The following is a 17,309-nucleotide window of genomic DNA, read 5'->3' as shown; positions in this document are numbered from 1 at the left end:
TACAAACCTTATCAAAACCTATAGGCCTATGGGCTAGGATACATAAGGTGTGTGTTCGGATTTTTTGTTATTTAGCCCTCCGAAAAGGCTCACCAGGAAGCACACAATGTCATGACTCGTGTTTTGTCCTTAATTTTATTTTAAATCAAATTACCACAGGTCATAAACCTGAAATACAACAAACAAATAATGACAATATATTATTCAGATATATTATATAATATATTATTCAAGTAATATAATAATAATAATGTAAATAATGAAAATCAAATAAGCCTGCAACACCATCAAAGATGTGGCAAATCTGGCTTAAAACAGCACCGACTACATCACCCAGAATGCCCAGCGCCAGAGGAGCATGCGCACAGTGACTCTGCCGTCACAGGTTGTTATGGACGCTGTCACAGGACACAGAACCCATGCCACCACATGCCTCGTCCAAAGGATTTACACACGCACAAACGCAACATAATGCGGCACTCCACCATGGATCACCGAACCAAACCACCGCTATCACCACCGCCACCAGAAACCAGCAGAGTGCTCCGAACAATTAGCACAATGCAAATGGCTGATAATAGCCTAATGCTATATAGCATCTGGGTCGCTGAGCTACCGCACCCAGCGAGCTACAAGTTACTCCCGGCCAACTAACACCGACACAGTGAGGTAAACGTTCAGTGCACAAACATATAAGTGACTTAAACATTAATGCTAGACTGAGTAGTTCGCAGTTACATACCAACGGGCTGTGTGCTCCTGATGATTGTCTGCGTTAAGTGATTACCAGGTGCTGTAATTTAAGTCTCTAGTGAAGCTGCGCACGCGCACATAACGTAACATATCTGAGCATCTAAGAAACTTAAAGAAATCACTCGTTCCCCATTTAATTGAACACATCAGATCCATTTTCTTCTCTTTTATCTATTTATCTATTTATATATATATATATATATATATTTTTTTTTAATTTTATTTATTTATTTATTATTTTCCTGAGTGAGCTAGAAGTCTCAACACCTCCCACTTGGCCGACTGATCGAAGATCCAAGGAGGGCACAGTCTCTTGAGTCTCTCAGTGAGAATTTCGAACTAAAGTCCAGTCTTTGTAGGCATTTACAACAAACATGTATTAACTAAGGAGGTAGGCTCCACCACCTTTCCTCCTACTGAGTGTAGGTTTGCCCTCGAAGCACTCCGTTGCCTCCCAGGGTTACCCGCTAGCTAAGCAAAGAACACAGAGTCACAGTCTTTGGGTACCCATGGCGAGGACTTATCTTACCTCCTCTTGGTCTTCAGCAGGAATCAAGATCACCAACCTCCGCACATCCCTGCGAATGACGATTTTCGTGTGCATGGTAGAGTCCTTTCTCCAGGCCCTGGGAACCATGGGAACAGGAAGACCCATGCAGGTTGTTATGTTCGCATCCCGGACAACCCCTTTCTCGTCTGGATATGTTGTAGCAACCCGGCCAAGCCGGAACTGCCCCCTCAGAGCGTGCTGGTCCGCAATCCAGACTACAACTCCAACCTTGATACTTCTCTCTGCTCGGTGCCACTTGTGTCTTATGAACAAGTTTGGTCCTGCCAGTTCGCTCCATTTCTTCCAGAACCTGTCGACTCCAGCCTGGACAGCCCTCAGCCTGCGCCAAGAGCGGGTTTCCATGTCGATTCCGTGTATATCACCTCCCTGTCTGGTGCGCCCCAGGATAAGGGAGTTGGGGGTCAAGTACTCCACTGAGTCCTCTTGTTCCTGTGCCCTGGCGTCGATGGGTCGCTCATTAGTCAAGTTGGCTGCAGAGTAGAGAAGGGTCTGGAACTCCCCCCAGGTGTAGCAGCCAGTTGTTCCGCCAAGACTGTTAAGAGCTCTTTTAAGGAGCTTGACAGCTGCCTCTGCTGCTCCATTCCTGTGTGGCGAGTCTGCAGGATGAAAGTCCCATTGCCACTCTGTGCTATTTCTGGCAGCCTTGTCTTCAACGGATGCCTTCTGCAAAATGGCCAGGTGCTTGTGTAGCTCTCTCAGAGCAGGCCTGGCTCCCAAGAAGTTTGTGCCTCTGTCTGACCATAGCTTTTTGGGATGCCCCCTCAGAGCAGTGAACTGGGAGTAGGCCTGAAGAAAGCTCTCAGAAGACTGGTCGTCGATGAGATCAGCATGGACGGCTCTGGAAGTCATGCAGCAATACACGACTCCCCAGACCTTTTTCTTGGTTCTTTTCTTAACAGCGTCCCTCACTTCAAAGGGTCCAAAGAGGTCTAGTGTAGTATACTCGAATGGGTTCGCTCTACTGGTACATTCCTGAGGAAGAGCGCTCATCACTTGCTGGCAAAGCCAGACTCTTTGCTTCTTGCAAGTGATGCACCTGTTGCTCACCTTCTTCACTGTCTTCCGACCTTGCACAACCCAGGCCTTTCTTTTAGTGTGCAGCAGTGTGGCAGCCACCCCTTCATGATTCGCTTCGTGAGCTTCCCTCGCAAGCAAGGCCCCCAGCCACGACCGGAACGGGATTAAAGGTACAGCGGTTCCGTCTTCATTCCAAGACTGGACTCTACCACCACAAAGTAAGAGTCCATTGTTGTCATCTTACATCACAACAAGGCGGTTTAAGGTCGTATCCTGAAAGTTCACGCCGTCTTGGGCTGCAAGGGCTAGGTCTTGGAAAGCCGCTGTTCTCTCTCCCACAGACAGCCTGGGCCCCCTCACCTCCCAGTTTGCAGAGCTCGAGGCTTGGTAGCTTGTCCTCAGCCAGGATTCTGCCGCTCTTCGAACCCAGGCAATTGTTCCACACAATTTAGACAAGCTACTGAATCGTTCGTGCCCGACAAGGCTCACTAGAGCTACACCCCAGGGCTTCCTCCTTGGCCTCTCTACTGCTGGAGTTGGACCTTGGTCTTTCATCTGCGGTCGCGGTGCGGAGTCTTGCAAGTCTGCCCCAACATCAGTATTGCTGCGGCCTGAGAATTTTTCTGCCTGAGACCTGGTGACTACAGCTGAGAACGCTCTTCTCTGCAACCTTTTAACGTCATCAGCCACGCTGGTCACTATCTCACTGGCCGTCTTCACAGGCCACTCAGCCTCAGGCCAACTCAGGAACTCTGGGCCTTGTTGCCACTCTGACCCTTCATCGAGTTCCTCAGGAGTTGCTCCCCTTGTGACAATGTCTGCTATGTTCAGGTTGCCCTCAATCCACCTCCAGTCTTCCACTGGTCCAGCCTTCTGGATCTCTCCGATGCGGTTAGCGAAGAAAGTTTGGTAGCCATAGCTATCCTTGTGAATTGCTCCCAGGATTGTTTGGCTATCCACGAAGTGGACCCAGCGTGCGACCTTGATGCGGCAGTGCTTTATAAGGTATTTTCTCAGGCGGATCGAAAAGACAGCACCACATACCTCTGCCTTAATCATGTCTCCTTTCTGGTTGAGAGGGGTAAGCTTTGCTTTTGACTCAACCAGCCTCACTACGACCCCATTCTGCGTCTCCCAACGGAGATAGAGCACCACGCCGTAGGAAGCCTCACTCCCATCTGAAAACGTGACTCCCATTGGATGGCCTATGGCTCCAGTTGGTGTGAGGCTTCTTTCGAACCTTATCTGGGCAAGTCTCACATATTCTTCGAGGAGTCTTATGGAAGCCTCCCGTAGTTTTGGTGAGAGTGGGTCATCCCAAGTGTCCTTAACTGGACTGCTTATACTCGCTTCTTGGTAAGCTTCTCTTACAAGCATAACCCCTTTCTGCTTTGCGGGTGTGGCAAGACCAATGGGGTCGTAGAATCCAGCGATCTGGCTTAGCAGCATCCGACGGGTCAATGGGTTTGGAGTTTTACCTCTGACTTCCTCTTCGCACAAATCGACTCCTGTTCTCATCTTTCCTCTCTTCTTTGGGAAATTTACAGAGGTCATCACACGAAGTTTGTCGGTCTCTGGTTCATAGCCGACTCCAAGTGCTTTGCTCTCTTCGTCCCGCATCTGGTTGGGTAACACCAGCGTTTTGGGCACACTCACAGTTGTCTTACTGATACTGGCATGAGTTGTGGTTGCGGACCTCCCACTTTGGCCTGATAAGACCCATGGCTTAAGGGAGAAGCCTCCAGCCTTTAAGATATTTTCCACTCCTTTGGTGATTTTCTCCAGTATCTGCAAGTCATTGTGGGACGTCAAGATGTCATCCACATAACTATCTTCTACCACAACTCTGCGCTCCTCAACCATGGCTGCAAACTGGGGCAGGTTGGCTGTTTCTCTCATTGCCACCTGGGCGATACAACCAGCAGGTTTATCGCCAATGTTGACCCTGACGACAGCAAAGACTTCGATCACCTCCTCAGGATTGTCTCTCCAGAGGAATCGATGGAGGTGTACTTCGTCTTCTAGCCAGACAGAGTTGTACATTTTTTTCACATCGCCCAGGGCGGCGTACAACCCAGTCCTGAATCTCAGAAGCACGCCCCATATCTGATTTAGGACATGAGGACCCTTGTACAGTAGGTAATTTAAACGTATTCCCATGAATTCTTGGCTACTGTTCCAGACAATTCTTACAGGGGTAATGGTTGAGTGAGGATTAGGAGCAACTAAATGACTGATATACCACTTAGGTCCCTTCCAGCTATCGATTTCCTCCTGGGTGACTTTAACGGCAGCCCCTCTTGAGACCATATCGTGGATTTGCTCTCTGTACGCAGCCTTCCATTCCGGCTCCCTCTCCAGTCATTTCTCAGTGTTTAAAAAGGTTGCTTCCACTGCACATCAATTGTCAGGCAGCGTTGTGGGGTCTCCTTTCCACGGATAAGCTGTGTCCCAGTGAGGTGATTTGCTGTGCTTGCCAGCTTGCACGTAGGTGAGACATTCCTTTATTTTCTCCAAGTCTCTTTCCTCTCCTAGGGTCATTTCCTTGCCTCCAGGGGGGCACCTACCGCATCTGCAGCCACCACACTGAGGATCACAGGCGGCGCCAATACTGTCCCACTTGAACCATTCAAAAACTTCTTTGTTGGTAGTTACAGTGTTTCGGAGGATTGCGTCTTTTCTTCCACCGAAACTCCACTGGGTCCTCCCGTCTTCACGAGAATCTCTTTGTACACCCTTGAAGCTGTTCTCATTGACCTAGCGAAATGTGTTTCAGACCTGTGCACTGCTAGGTCTATCACTTCAAAGAGGTCAGGATGCGTTCCACCAACAGTCTTCCCAAGGGGACCATCCCAGAGGACGAGGTCTCCAACTACTCTGACTGGCTGTGGGACCAGGCGACCCTCCCTGTGGCTAATCAACAGGTCGATCTTTTCGGGCCGGACCAAGTCCTTGAGTTGAACATTTGGAAAGAACTTCTGCAGTTGCTGTGGCGTGACAGCTTGGTTCAACTTCGCAACATCTTCCAAGCCGTAACAGAGGAGTTTGTGCTCTGCTATTGTACCTCTGGGAGTTTTTACTCTCAGCCTCAGGGTATACTTCATGGTAGTAATGGTTTTCTCCATCCCTCCACCACCTTGGACAATCAACTTAATGTTCTCACTATTTAGCTTGAGACACTCTGCTGCTTTATTAGAGATATAATTAGTATCTGAAGTGAGATCAATCAACGTACCGAATAGCTGGCCAGAGTTTGTCGTCACATCCAACAGCATCATTATGACAGGGCACTCTTTTGGCTCACAACCAGTGCTAGCACACACTTTGTCGTGATCTTATTTGAAAAGGCTTCTTTGAACTCTGCTCGCAGCTCTGGAGAAAGTTTGGCAAGGAGCTCCTCCTGTTTGTCCAAGCCCTCCTTTTCCCCAATTTTGCATCGCTCTGCTCTTCGCTCTTTTCATCTTTCTTCTTGATCTGTGACTTTGGACAGAGCAAGTAATTGTGGTCTGAAGAGCCCTCTTTCTGACAGTCATCCTTTGAGCATAGATACTTTTGTGTGCAGCCGCCATCGTCACCATGAAGGCGCAAGCACTTAAAGCATGCTCCTGCTCTCCTAAGCTGAGCCTTCTTGCCTGTCAGATTGAGCTTCTTGAAGACCTTGCAGGCGAACAGCCTACCTCGGTGCTCGTTGTCTCCACATGTGATGCATGAGCTTGGTTGAGCGCCCTTTAGGGTGTTTCCTGATGTGGCTCTGGTGAATGCCCTCCTTTCTTTTTTCTTCTCGGTCGACCTCTCAGTATTGTCCGCCGGGCTAGGCTGTAGCTGGTCTAGCTCCTCGAGAATGTCCTCCTGCTTCTTCAAGTATTGCAGTAGACAGTCAAAGTGGTTGCATGGTGAAAACCCGCTTCCAGGTTCATTTTTGTGTGTTAACCACTTTTCTTTCAGGGAAGCTTACTTTCAATCGACTGCACAACCACTCGGTTCTTTACAGCATCTTCCTCCCCTAAGACTTGTAGGTCACAAAGAGCTCTCTCCACGGCTTGAATCAGTTCGATTGTCTTCCTCGGATGGTTTCCTTTGATGGGGCAAAGTCCTTGCACTTCTTGTGCAATCAGCAGCACTATTTTTGGCTTATTTCCGTACTTGTTGTCCAGGAGCCTGAACACGTCGTTGGCGGATCCACAGCTGGACAATACGAGGTCCCTCTTGACTTTTTCATCTAGGCTTTCCAAGAGATGGAATTTTCTCACATTTTCCAATCCATGAGGGTTTCCCAGACGTTGCAAGTCCTCCCATTCAGCTTTCCAGCGGTAGTAATCCCTCATATTACCAGCAAACATGGGCAAGCGTGCACGTTCTAGGCTGATCTGGGGCCTGCAGTTGTAAGTCCCAACTGGCTCCTCCTGCGCCACAATTTTCACTTTTCCCAGTTTCTCTTCGTCGTCGGATTGAGAACCGTCTTTCCATGCCCACTCATCCCACAGTTTTTCACGCCTTTTCTTCAACTTCCAGATCTGGTCCTTTGACACTGTTGCCTTGGACCGAGGGATCAAATCTTTTCACTCATCCAATCCTCGTTCGAAGTTGTTGACCTCCCGTTCCAGGTTCCTATGAATCAATTCACATTCCCTCCTGGTCATATGGTGGTGATCAGTGTCCTCGGCCTGGTCCATGGCTGATCCAGCCTCTTCAGTGAGGGTGGTAATTTCCGCCTCAGCGAACCTTGTCCAGAAGCTGATCAGGATGATTTGTTCAGTTTCATCAAACTTAGTCACATTCTGCTGTTTTTTCCGTCAATATTTTCTGCCTTCTTTTTGGCTTCATCATCGTCCACTTCTCTCAGGGCCGTGGTATACTCAAACCCTGCATCTCTGACTCTGGAGTGATCCACTTTAAAGTTCCTCCACTCACTTCTCATTTCACTTTCCCCCAGTGCACTAGCTCTGGAGGTGAGGTAATTGGCTCTTCTAGTGAACGCAGTCTGGGCTGCTGACCGCTTCTGTTTTAGCCTCTCCAGCTCCTCCTCTGATGCTGCCATCTTGCCAACTTTTCTAGCGTTTAACTCAAGCTCAAATGTTTTCTGCCAACTGGGTTTTAAGTAGTCCTTTAACTGTAGACTCTATCCTCTTCTAGGCTTTCACTCATTAATGATTTGCCTAGTAAGTCAGCAGATGAGCAGACAGCTTTATGGGTGGACTGTTTGCTTATCAGAAGTTAGTCTCGTGACGAATGTTCTAGCCCTTGTATTATCCATGTAAAAGGAGAACCAATGGTTTATGACTGTTCGGATTTTTTGTTATTTAGTCCTCCGAAAAGGCTCACCAGGAAGCACACAATGTCATGACTCGTGTTTTGTCCTTAATTTTATTTTAAATCAAATGATAAACCTGAAATTCAACAAACAAATAATGACAATATATTATTCAGATATATTATATAATATATTATTCAAGTAATATAATATAATGAAAATCAAATAAGCCTGCAACACCATCAAAGATGTGGCAAATCTGGCTTAAAACAGCACCGACTACATCACCCAGAATGCCCAGCGCCAGAGGAGCATGCGCACAGTGACTCTGCCGTCACAGGTTGTTATGGACGCCACCACATGCCCATGCCACCACATGCCTCGTCCAAAGGATTTACACACGCACAAACGCAATATAATGCGGCACTCCACCATGGATCACCGAACCAAACCACCGCTATCACCACCGCCACCAGAAACCAGCAGAGTGCTCCGAACAATTAGCACAATGCAAATGGCTGATAATAGCCTAATGCTATATAGCATCTGGGTCGCTGAGCTACCGCACCCAGCGAGCTACAAGTTACTCCCGGCCAACTAACACCAACACAGTGAGGTAAACGTTCAGTGCACAAACATATAAGTGACTTAAACATTAACCTGTTGGGGGTAGGGGGCAGTATTTACACGGCCGGATAAAAAACGTACCCGATTTAATCTGGTTACTACTCCTGCCCAGTAACTAGAATATGCATATAATTATTGGCTTTGGATAGAAAACACCCTAAAGTTTCTAAAACTGTTTGAATGGTGTCTGTGAGTATAACAGAACTCATATGGCAGGCAAAAACCTGAGAAGATTCCATACAGGAAGTGACCTGTCTGACAAGTTCTTGTTCATCTTGGCTCTTTTTATTGAAGACTGAGGATCTTTGCTGTAACGTGACACTTCCTACGGCTCCCATAGGCTCTCAGAACCCGGGAAAAAGCTGAATGATATCGAGGCAGCCCCAGGCTGAAACACATTATCGCCTTTGGTAAGTGGCCGATCAGAGGACAATGGGCTTAGGCGCGTGCACGAGTCGACCCCATGCTTTATTTTCTTTCGTCTTTTTACCTAAACGCAGATTCCCGGTCGGAATATTATCGCTTTTTTACGAGAAAAATGGCATAAAAATTGATTTTAAACAGCGGTTGACATGCTTCGAAGTACGGTAATGGAATATTTAGACATTTTTTGTCACGAAATGCGTCGTGCTCGTCACCCTTCTTTACCATTCGGATAGTGTCTTGAACGCACGAACAAAACGGCGCTATTTGGATATAACAATGGATTATTTGGGACCAAACCAACATTTGTTATTGAAGTAGAAGTCCTGGGAGTGCATTCTGACGAAGAACACCAAAGGTAATAACATTTTTCTTATAGTAAATCTGACTTTGGTGAGTGCTAAACTTGCTGGGTGTCTAAATAGCTAGCCCTGTGATGCCGGGCTATCTACTGAGAATATTGCAAAATGTGCTTTCACCGAAAAGCTATTTTAAAATCGGACATATCGAGTGCATAGAGGAGTTCTGTATCTATAATTCTTAAAATAATTGTTATGCTTTTTGTGAACGTTTATCGTAAGTAATTTAGTAAATTTTTTGTAAATTTACCGGAAGTTTGCGGGGGGTATGCTAGTTCTGAACGTCACATGCTAATGTAAAAAGCTGGTTTTTGATATAAATATGAACTTGATTGAACAAAACATGCATGTATTGTATAACATAATGTCCTAGGTGTGTCATCTTATGAAGATCATCAAAGGTTAGTGCTGCATTTAGCTGTGGTTTGGAGTTATGTGACATTATATGCTAGCTTGAAAAATGGGTGTCTGATTATTTCTGGCTGGGTACTCTGCTGACATAATCTAATGTTTTGCTTTTGTTGTAAAGCCTTTTTGAAATCGGACAGTGTGGTTAGATTAACGAGAGTCTTGTCTTTAAAATGGTGTAAAATAGTCATATGTTTGAGAAATTGAAGTAATAGCATTTCTAAGGTATTTGAATAACGCGCCACAGGATTCCACTGGCTGTTACGTAGGTGGGACGATTTCGTCCCGCCGACCTTAGAGAGGTTAATGCTAGACTGAGTAGTTCGCAGTTACATACCAACGGGCTGTGTGCTCCTGATGATTGTCTACGGTGAAGTGATTACCAGGTGCTGTAATTTAAGTCACTAATGAAGCTGCGCATGCGCACATAACGTAACATACCTGAACATCTAAGAAACTTAAAGAAATCACTCGTTCCCCATTTAATTGAACACATCAGACCCATTTGCTTCTCTTTTATCTATATATTTTTTTTTTCCTGAGTGAGCTAGAAGTCTCAACAGTGTGCGACTATGATTTGAAAAAGTTGCGCTGTTTCTTGTCTTAATGCACAATGCCTTAATGCACAAGCTGTGCATCATTCACAAGTGATAGGCTAATATTGTCACCCATCAGACTATTTATCATTTAATGTTATCTTTACATATACTAAATAATATATGTGTGATATTAGTTTTGATTTAGAATGGACCATTATCATGCCCCTGTCAGGGCCATGGGAAAAAACAGGGGCATGGGAAAAAAAAGAAATGGTTAATTTTCATGCCAGCCATGTTGCGTAACATGAGCTCATGAAATGTTCAATTACATTTGCATTGATGTCAGAGAGGTAAGAACAGGCCTGGGCCAACTCCAGTCCTCGGGGCCTGATTGGTGTCACACCTTTGCCCCAGCTAACACACCTGACTCCAATAATCAACTAACCATGATCTTCAGTTAAAATGCAATTAGTTTAAATCAGCTGTGTTTGCTAGGGATGGGGGGAAAAGTGTGACACCAATCAGGCCCCAGAGGACTGGAATTGCCCAGGCCTGGATTAGAGGGACAATAGAGTGCTGAGTACCAGGCAGTAAGGAAGTTTGGTAGGCTACTAATGACAATCAACAGCATCAGAGCTTGGAGAAGCCTAATTACCATGACTAAACAGTCACATGGCATTTAACTACCGTCATGACTCGTGACTGCCAGTGTGGCAGTAATACGGTCACTTTAACAGCCCTAGTGGGAACTCCGCTCAGGCATTTATTTTACGCCTGCTACGTTGGGTTAAGGAAACACTGATCATGGGTGATTGATGATTGGTGGAAACACACAGAGAAATATTTGAGATACAGCTTTATTTTACATTCTAGGCATGGGGGAGAAAATGTGTTACGAGACATCATCATTTAGAAGATTGTCTACACTTCCTCTTTCTCGTTTTCTATTCTCCCAGTCGGTATTAAATACAACGTTTTGGCCCCGCCCGCCTGTGGGGAAACCCCAATGGCTCACAGCAAAAACTTGACAGTCAATTACAAAACTACATGTAAGTAAAGTACAACCTGTCTAAAGATGACTTTTCAACATTGCATGCTCCCAAGAGTTCTCACCATAGAAAAACATAATAGTGTACGGCTTCCCTCATGCCCCTTTTCACAATGGCGCTAACTAACGTTCGCCACATCAGTGAGTGCTATCTAGCTACCAACCAGAACAGTAAGCTAGCGAAGACCAACAACACAAATAAACGGAAGCTACAAGTAGTGAGTGGAGTTAAAAAACAGACTATACTAAACGAATAACTGTAAATGTCTTATCTGTGATTAAAGGTTTTCTACACACATGCAGTGCCTTCAGAAAGTATTCAGACCCCTTGACTTTTTCCACATTTTGTTACGTTACAGCCTTATTCTAAAATTGATTAAATTGTTTTTTTTTTCCCTCATCAGTCTACACACAATACCTCCTAATGAAAAAGATAACTGTTTTTATCCATTTTAACAACCAAAAAATAAAATATATATTACATTTGCATAAGGATTCAGACCCTTTACTCAGTACTTTGTTGAAGCACCTTTAACAGCGATTACTGCCTTGAATCTTCTTGAATATGACGCTACAAGCTTGGCACACCTGTATTTGGGGAGTTTCTCCCATTCTTCTCTGCAGATCCTCTCAAGTTCTGTCAGGTTGGATGGGGAGCGTCACTGCACAGCTATTTCCAGGTCTCTCCAGAGATGTTTGATCGGGTTCAAGTCCGAACACTGGCTGGACCACTCAAGGACATTCAGACTTGTTCCGAAGCCACTCCTGCATTGTCTTGGCTGTGTGCTTAGGGTTGTTGTTCTGATGGAAGGTGAACCTTTGCCCCAGTCTGAGGTCCTGAGTGCTCTGGAGCATGTTTTCATCAAGGATCTCACTGTACATTGCTCTGTTGATCTTTGCCTCGATCCTGACTAGTCTCCCAGTCGCTGAAAAACATCCCACAGCATGATGCTACCACCACCATGCTTCACCATAGGGATGGTGCCAGATTTCCTCCAGACGGTGCCTTTTGGCAAACTCATAGTGGGCTGTCATGTGCATTTTACTGAGGAGTGGCTTCCGTCTGGTCACTCTGCCATAACGGCCTAATCCCATCTCCACAGAGAAACTCCAGAGCTCTGTCAGAGTGACCATCGGGTTCTTGGTCACCTCCCTGACCATGACCCTTCTTGCCCGATTGCTCAGTTTGGCCGGGGCAGCCAGCTCAAGGAAGAGTTTTAGTGGTTTCATACTTATTCCATTTTAAGAATGATGGAGGCCACTGTGTTCTTGGGGACCTTCAATGCTGCAGAAATGTTTTGGTACCCAGATCTGTGCCTCGACACAATCCTGTCTCGGAGCTCTACGGACAATTCCTTCGACCTCATGGCTTGGTTTTTGCTCTGACATGCACTGTCAACTGTGGGACCTTATATAGACAGGTGTGTGCCTTTCCAAATAATGTCCAATCAATTGAATTTACCACAGGTGGACTCCAATCAAGTTGTAGAAACATCTCAAGGGGCGGCAGGTAGCCGAGTGGTTAGAGCGTTGGGCCAGTAACCAAAAGGATGCTAGATCGAATCACCGAAGTGACAAGGTAAAAATCTGTCGTTCTGCCCCTGAACAAAGACGTTAACCCACTGTTCCTAGGCCGTCATTGTAAATAAGAATTTGTTCTTAACTTACTTGCCTAGTTAAATTTTAAATTTAAAAAAAAAAGAAAGGTTGATCAATGGAAACAGGATGCACCTGAGCTCAATTTCGAGTCTCATAGCAAAGGTTCTGAATACTTATGTAAATAAGGTATTTCTGTTTTTTGTTTTTAATACATTTGCAAAAATTTCCAAAAACCTGTTTTTGCTTTGTCATTATGATTGATGAGAGAAAAAAAAAGATTTAATCCATTTTAGAATAAGGCTGTAACGTAACAAAATGTGGAAAAGGTCAAGCGGTCTGAATACTTTCCAAAGGCACTGTACATTAGCTACATATAGCCTACTTGGACACAGGGTCCCCACAATTTCCGACTCTCCCATACCGAATAGCCTGAAGCCACAGGGCTCTTCTCGCAGGCTCTATTTCCCTATGTGGGAGTATTGCGAACCGTAGGTTGGGATTTTTGACCTGGTTACATGTACATTGAACAACACGGCAGCTTTTCGGCATGTTTTGATATTTCTGTATACCACAAAATCAACTACCAATTAGTTTTTTTACAATGACGGTCAATGGGAAAGAATGTTTGTTTTTCCCAATTTGTGAGAGTGGTTGAGGGGAATTCCTTCTTATGACACGAATACCGACTGAATACTGAGTATTTCTGCCCTCCACCCACGTGCAGGTATCTTCGCTTGTGTGCGTACGTGCTTGTACAATAGGTGTGTGTGTGTGTGTTTTTCAATGTGTCTGTGCACTTGAACACTATTTTGTGCTGTATACAGTAGATAACATATACACGTGTTTGTGTATGTGTATGTTTGTGTGCCTGTGTGTGTCTCACCATCAGCCTTGCCGTCCTGCCGGGGGTAACAATTATAAAACACCCCGCGGGCATCGTGGGTCCAGGCCAGGCAGCTGAACTTCACCCTGTCCAGGACATCAGGCAGCTTCATGAGGTCATCAGCCTTCAGGAAGTGCACCGTCACCCAGTCGGAGCCGCTGGAGCTCAGGCCGTACGCAAAGTACTCGCACTCCTCCGATAGGCGCCCCACTGGAAGGAGAGAGGAAGGGGAAGACGAGAGAGGCAAGGATAGAGGAAGAGAGGGAAAATAGATATTACAATATTTGTGATATTCAAGTGTATGATGTAGTCCTATCATTGATGCTTTTGTGTTTTAGCAATGTACCCCCCCTTTGTCACAGCAACCAAATCTAATAACAACGAAAGAATGTACATGGCTTGACAAGAAGGGGGGGGAGTTGTGAGAGCTCAGGTTGAGACAGACAAAGTTACGGTGTGTTTGTGTGTATTACAGTAACCAGGAGCTCACTCTTCAAAGCTACAGTCCCATCCTCAGACAGTGTGTTTGGGTCAAAGAAGACTGTGGCCAGTCCATCCAGAGAGTCCTGCACATAGAGTGCATCCTGGTTCTGCAGGCCCTGGTTATGGAAGTAGAAATACCTACAGAGGAAACCAGCACACAGTAACACTGGTTACATCATGGAGAGCATCAGACCCAGACATGTACTCTTTATACAGTGTATAACAACCAGTGGAATAACCTGTATGTGACATATGTCATTACCTATAATAATAATAATGGCAGTACGTACCTGCAGTTATTAAGTAGTTACCTCTTTTGCCCTCAATTTTGTGAATTTTCTTTTGAAACAGAAACAACAGTATGCAGGCTTTTGCTCCAGCCCAGCACTGAACCTGTTGATTCAGCTCATCAACTGATTCCTAACCTGTTCTTGTAAGGGCAGCTGTATTTTAGTTAATATGTTTCCCCTCTTGCAGGGGCAGCTGTAGTTTAGTTCCTAACCTATTTCCTTGCATGTAGGGGCAGCTGTATTTTAGTTCCTACCTGTTTCCTCACTAAAAGGGGCAGCTGTATTTTAGTTCCTACCTGTTTCCTCTCTTGTAGGGGCAGCTGTATTTGGGGTAGTCGTAGAGCTCAGTTAGCCGCTGGTGAAACTGAGGCCTGACCGCACACTGCTCCAGGAATGGCATGGTCAGCTTATTCTGCTCCTCCACAAAGGCCTGGGCAAACACATGCATATGCACGTACACACACACACACACACACACACACACACACACACACACACACACACACACACACACACACACACACACACACACACACACACACACACACACACACACACACACACACACACGTCAGAGTTCAGGAACAGGTTAGAACTATGTTGCAATTCATCCCTTGTTATTGTGTATTTTCCATCACAATCACCTTTGTTTCGTCACTGTCAGGATCTTCCAACCAGGCATAAGGATCATATATCTTAACCCCATGGTAGTCATCCACCTACAGGATTAAAAACAACACTTAAGTATTACAATACACACTAAAAAACACACTCACTCTGGATAAGAGCGTCTGCTAAATTCTAAATGACTCACATTGCACACAATGTTTGAAAAGGATGAGTTACTACCACACCTGTCCAGTTGACAGCAGAGTTCCATAGAATGTCAGTAAATCATCTTATATTATATTTAATGGGGTATGGTCTGGAAATTTCCAATGGATTCATTCCAATTAAAACGGTTACATGTAATAACACAACTGACTGATTTATGGTCTATAGCATTGTGTACATAGTGTACAATTAAAGAACTACAGGCCTTTGTTAGAATCTGCAGCGGGAACAGTATCTCACAGGTTATTGTATTACCTTGAAGCTAGAATCCTTAGTTACTACATAAAAGAAGTATATATATATATACCCATTGATTCTTGAAGAATATAACTTATAAATGCCTCGTGAGCTTAGTCAACTGTGGTACCCCATCAAAACCCCAAATACAAGATTATTTTACTCCAATGTTAGTAAACAATGTCAATATAAACAAACACTGTATAGCCTCAAAACATAGTTAAAACAATATGTGTTTTGTTATGGATGGTCAGTCTGCATCCATACCGGTCTATTAATTATAGTGGTTACATTTCTCCAGACCCATCCCTCCGCTTTTTACAAAAAAACACACCGTATTGTTTCAATTAAGGATTCTAGCTTTAATCTTATGACCTTTCTGCTGTATAAAGATAACGCCATAATTGGACATTTCTTTCAGGGTTACTCAGCTCAGCCACACTGGTTTTGCACACATTGAAGGCCTGCTCTTTTTTGCTCTCTCATCCTGCAATCTCTTCCTACTTGTGCGCGGCGCCTACGACTTTAAGAATGGGCGAGAGAAGTTGGAAGTTGAAAGCGCTGTTGGAATTTGACACCGACCTTACTCTCATCTCTCCGAGCTGCCGGGTACTTAAATGCCATGGCAGAGTGTTTAAATGTGTTCTTATGTCTCTTCAAAGCCGTCCGTCTGTTTTACTTTCTTTGTTTGTCTGCCCGTACCACTACTCCACACGCTGCATGACTCAGTGACAGGACGCCCGAAGTGAAAGTGAAATCATGTTCCCCTCTCGTGTATGACGGTTTGACTAGTTACCACAGCCACAAAGTCAAAATTGTCTCTTAAAAAAAAAATCATGAAAACAAACATTTGCTTTTTGGTCTTAATTTAAGTTTAGGCATAAGGTTAGCACTGTGGTTTGGATCAGGGTTAGGTTTAAAATTGGATTTTAAGAAGATAATTTGTAGAAATAGGCGGGGTTTATGACGTTGTGGCTGTGTTAACTAGCGACTACTTAGTGACTACATGGGCAAAGATTTGTAGAGATTTGTTATAACTAATGCCGCGTTCAAGTGCTAGTCGAAACTAGGAAACTCAGAAACATCCAACTTGTAAATCGGTTGAACGCGGCACGTGTATAACTACAACCATTTAGCAAATGTCAGAGTTTCTTAGTTCCAAACGCAGCATAAGTCATTGTTTTATCTGCGACATGGATCTGTCTCGCTGAGGTCTGCCCTGCTCCCAACAGGATGTGATATCATCGCCTTTCAGGCAGGTCAGGGCAAGGCACTGTCAATGAATACGGTGCTCTTATTTATTAAAAAGCTGTTGCTATGTTTTGGGGCGATGCCATCACCTTTTCTTTTTCTTTGGACTACATGACTTTACCCAGATGAGCACACCATTTCATAAATGCCTTTTAGTAGCGCAGCCCTGGCATATCAACTCTACTGGAAATCTACGTCATAGTCTCATTTTCTCTCTGTGTATTTGTTTATTTATTTGTCTGAAGTGTGGGGGTATTTTAATTGCAGAAAAAACTACACCCAGTTTTGAGTAGTAACGTTGAAAGGCAGATAAATGGAAGAGGAAAAAAAGGGAAGATTTGAGATGGGCGTCTTGTGTCTGAGTGTGTATGAACAGTAGGTTGACGTTTATTGTCATGACTCTTGTCCTGGAGGCAGAACTGAACAATTTCCCCTTAGATAGGCCAGCTCTAAAGTCAAAATTGGCTATATTGTAATTTAAGGTTAGGGTTAGGCATTCGCTTTAGCAGTGTGGTTAAGGTTAGAGTTAGGTTTAAAATCAGATGTTATGCTTGTGGCTGTGCCAGCAAGTGACCACTACACAGCTGCCTCCAGAACAAGATTCATGACGAAAGACGCTGAACAGGGAGGTTTTGTTTGGAGTTAGTGGATGTGTGTAATATACCGTTGAAGTCGGAAGTTTACATACACCTCAGCTAAATACATTTAAACTCTGTTTTTCCACAATTCCTGACAT

General features: G+C 44.8%; 1 protein-coding gene across 1 annotated transcript in view; it reads right to left on the bottom strand.

Moving 5' to 3' along the window:
- Positions 1 to 16,051, bottom strand: part of ppce (Prolyl endopeptidase) — a 40,643-nt gene extending 24,592 nt beyond the window's left edge. The window contains 5 exon segments of the mRNA NM_001173865.1: positions 13,479 to 13,688; positions 13,969 to 14,099; positions 14,548 to 14,681; positions 14,896 to 14,970; positions 15,905 to 16,051. Coding sequence (NP_001167336.1) covers positions 13,479 to 13,688; positions 13,969 to 14,099; positions 14,548 to 14,681; positions 14,896 to 14,970; positions 15,905 to 15,946 — 592 coding nt within the window. The 5' untranslated portion in view covers positions 15,947 to 16,051.
- Positions 16,052 to 17,309: the final 1,258 nt, after the last annotated feature.

The sequence above is a fragment of the Salmo salar genome, chromosome ssa14 (assembly GCF_905237065.1).
Source record: "Salmo salar chromosome ssa14, Ssal_v3.1, whole genome shotgun sequence".
Lineage (NCBI taxonomy): Eukaryota > Metazoa > Chordata > Actinopteri > Salmoniformes > Salmonidae > Salmo > Salmo salar.
This window is presented reverse-complemented; position numbering and strand designations above follow the sequence as displayed.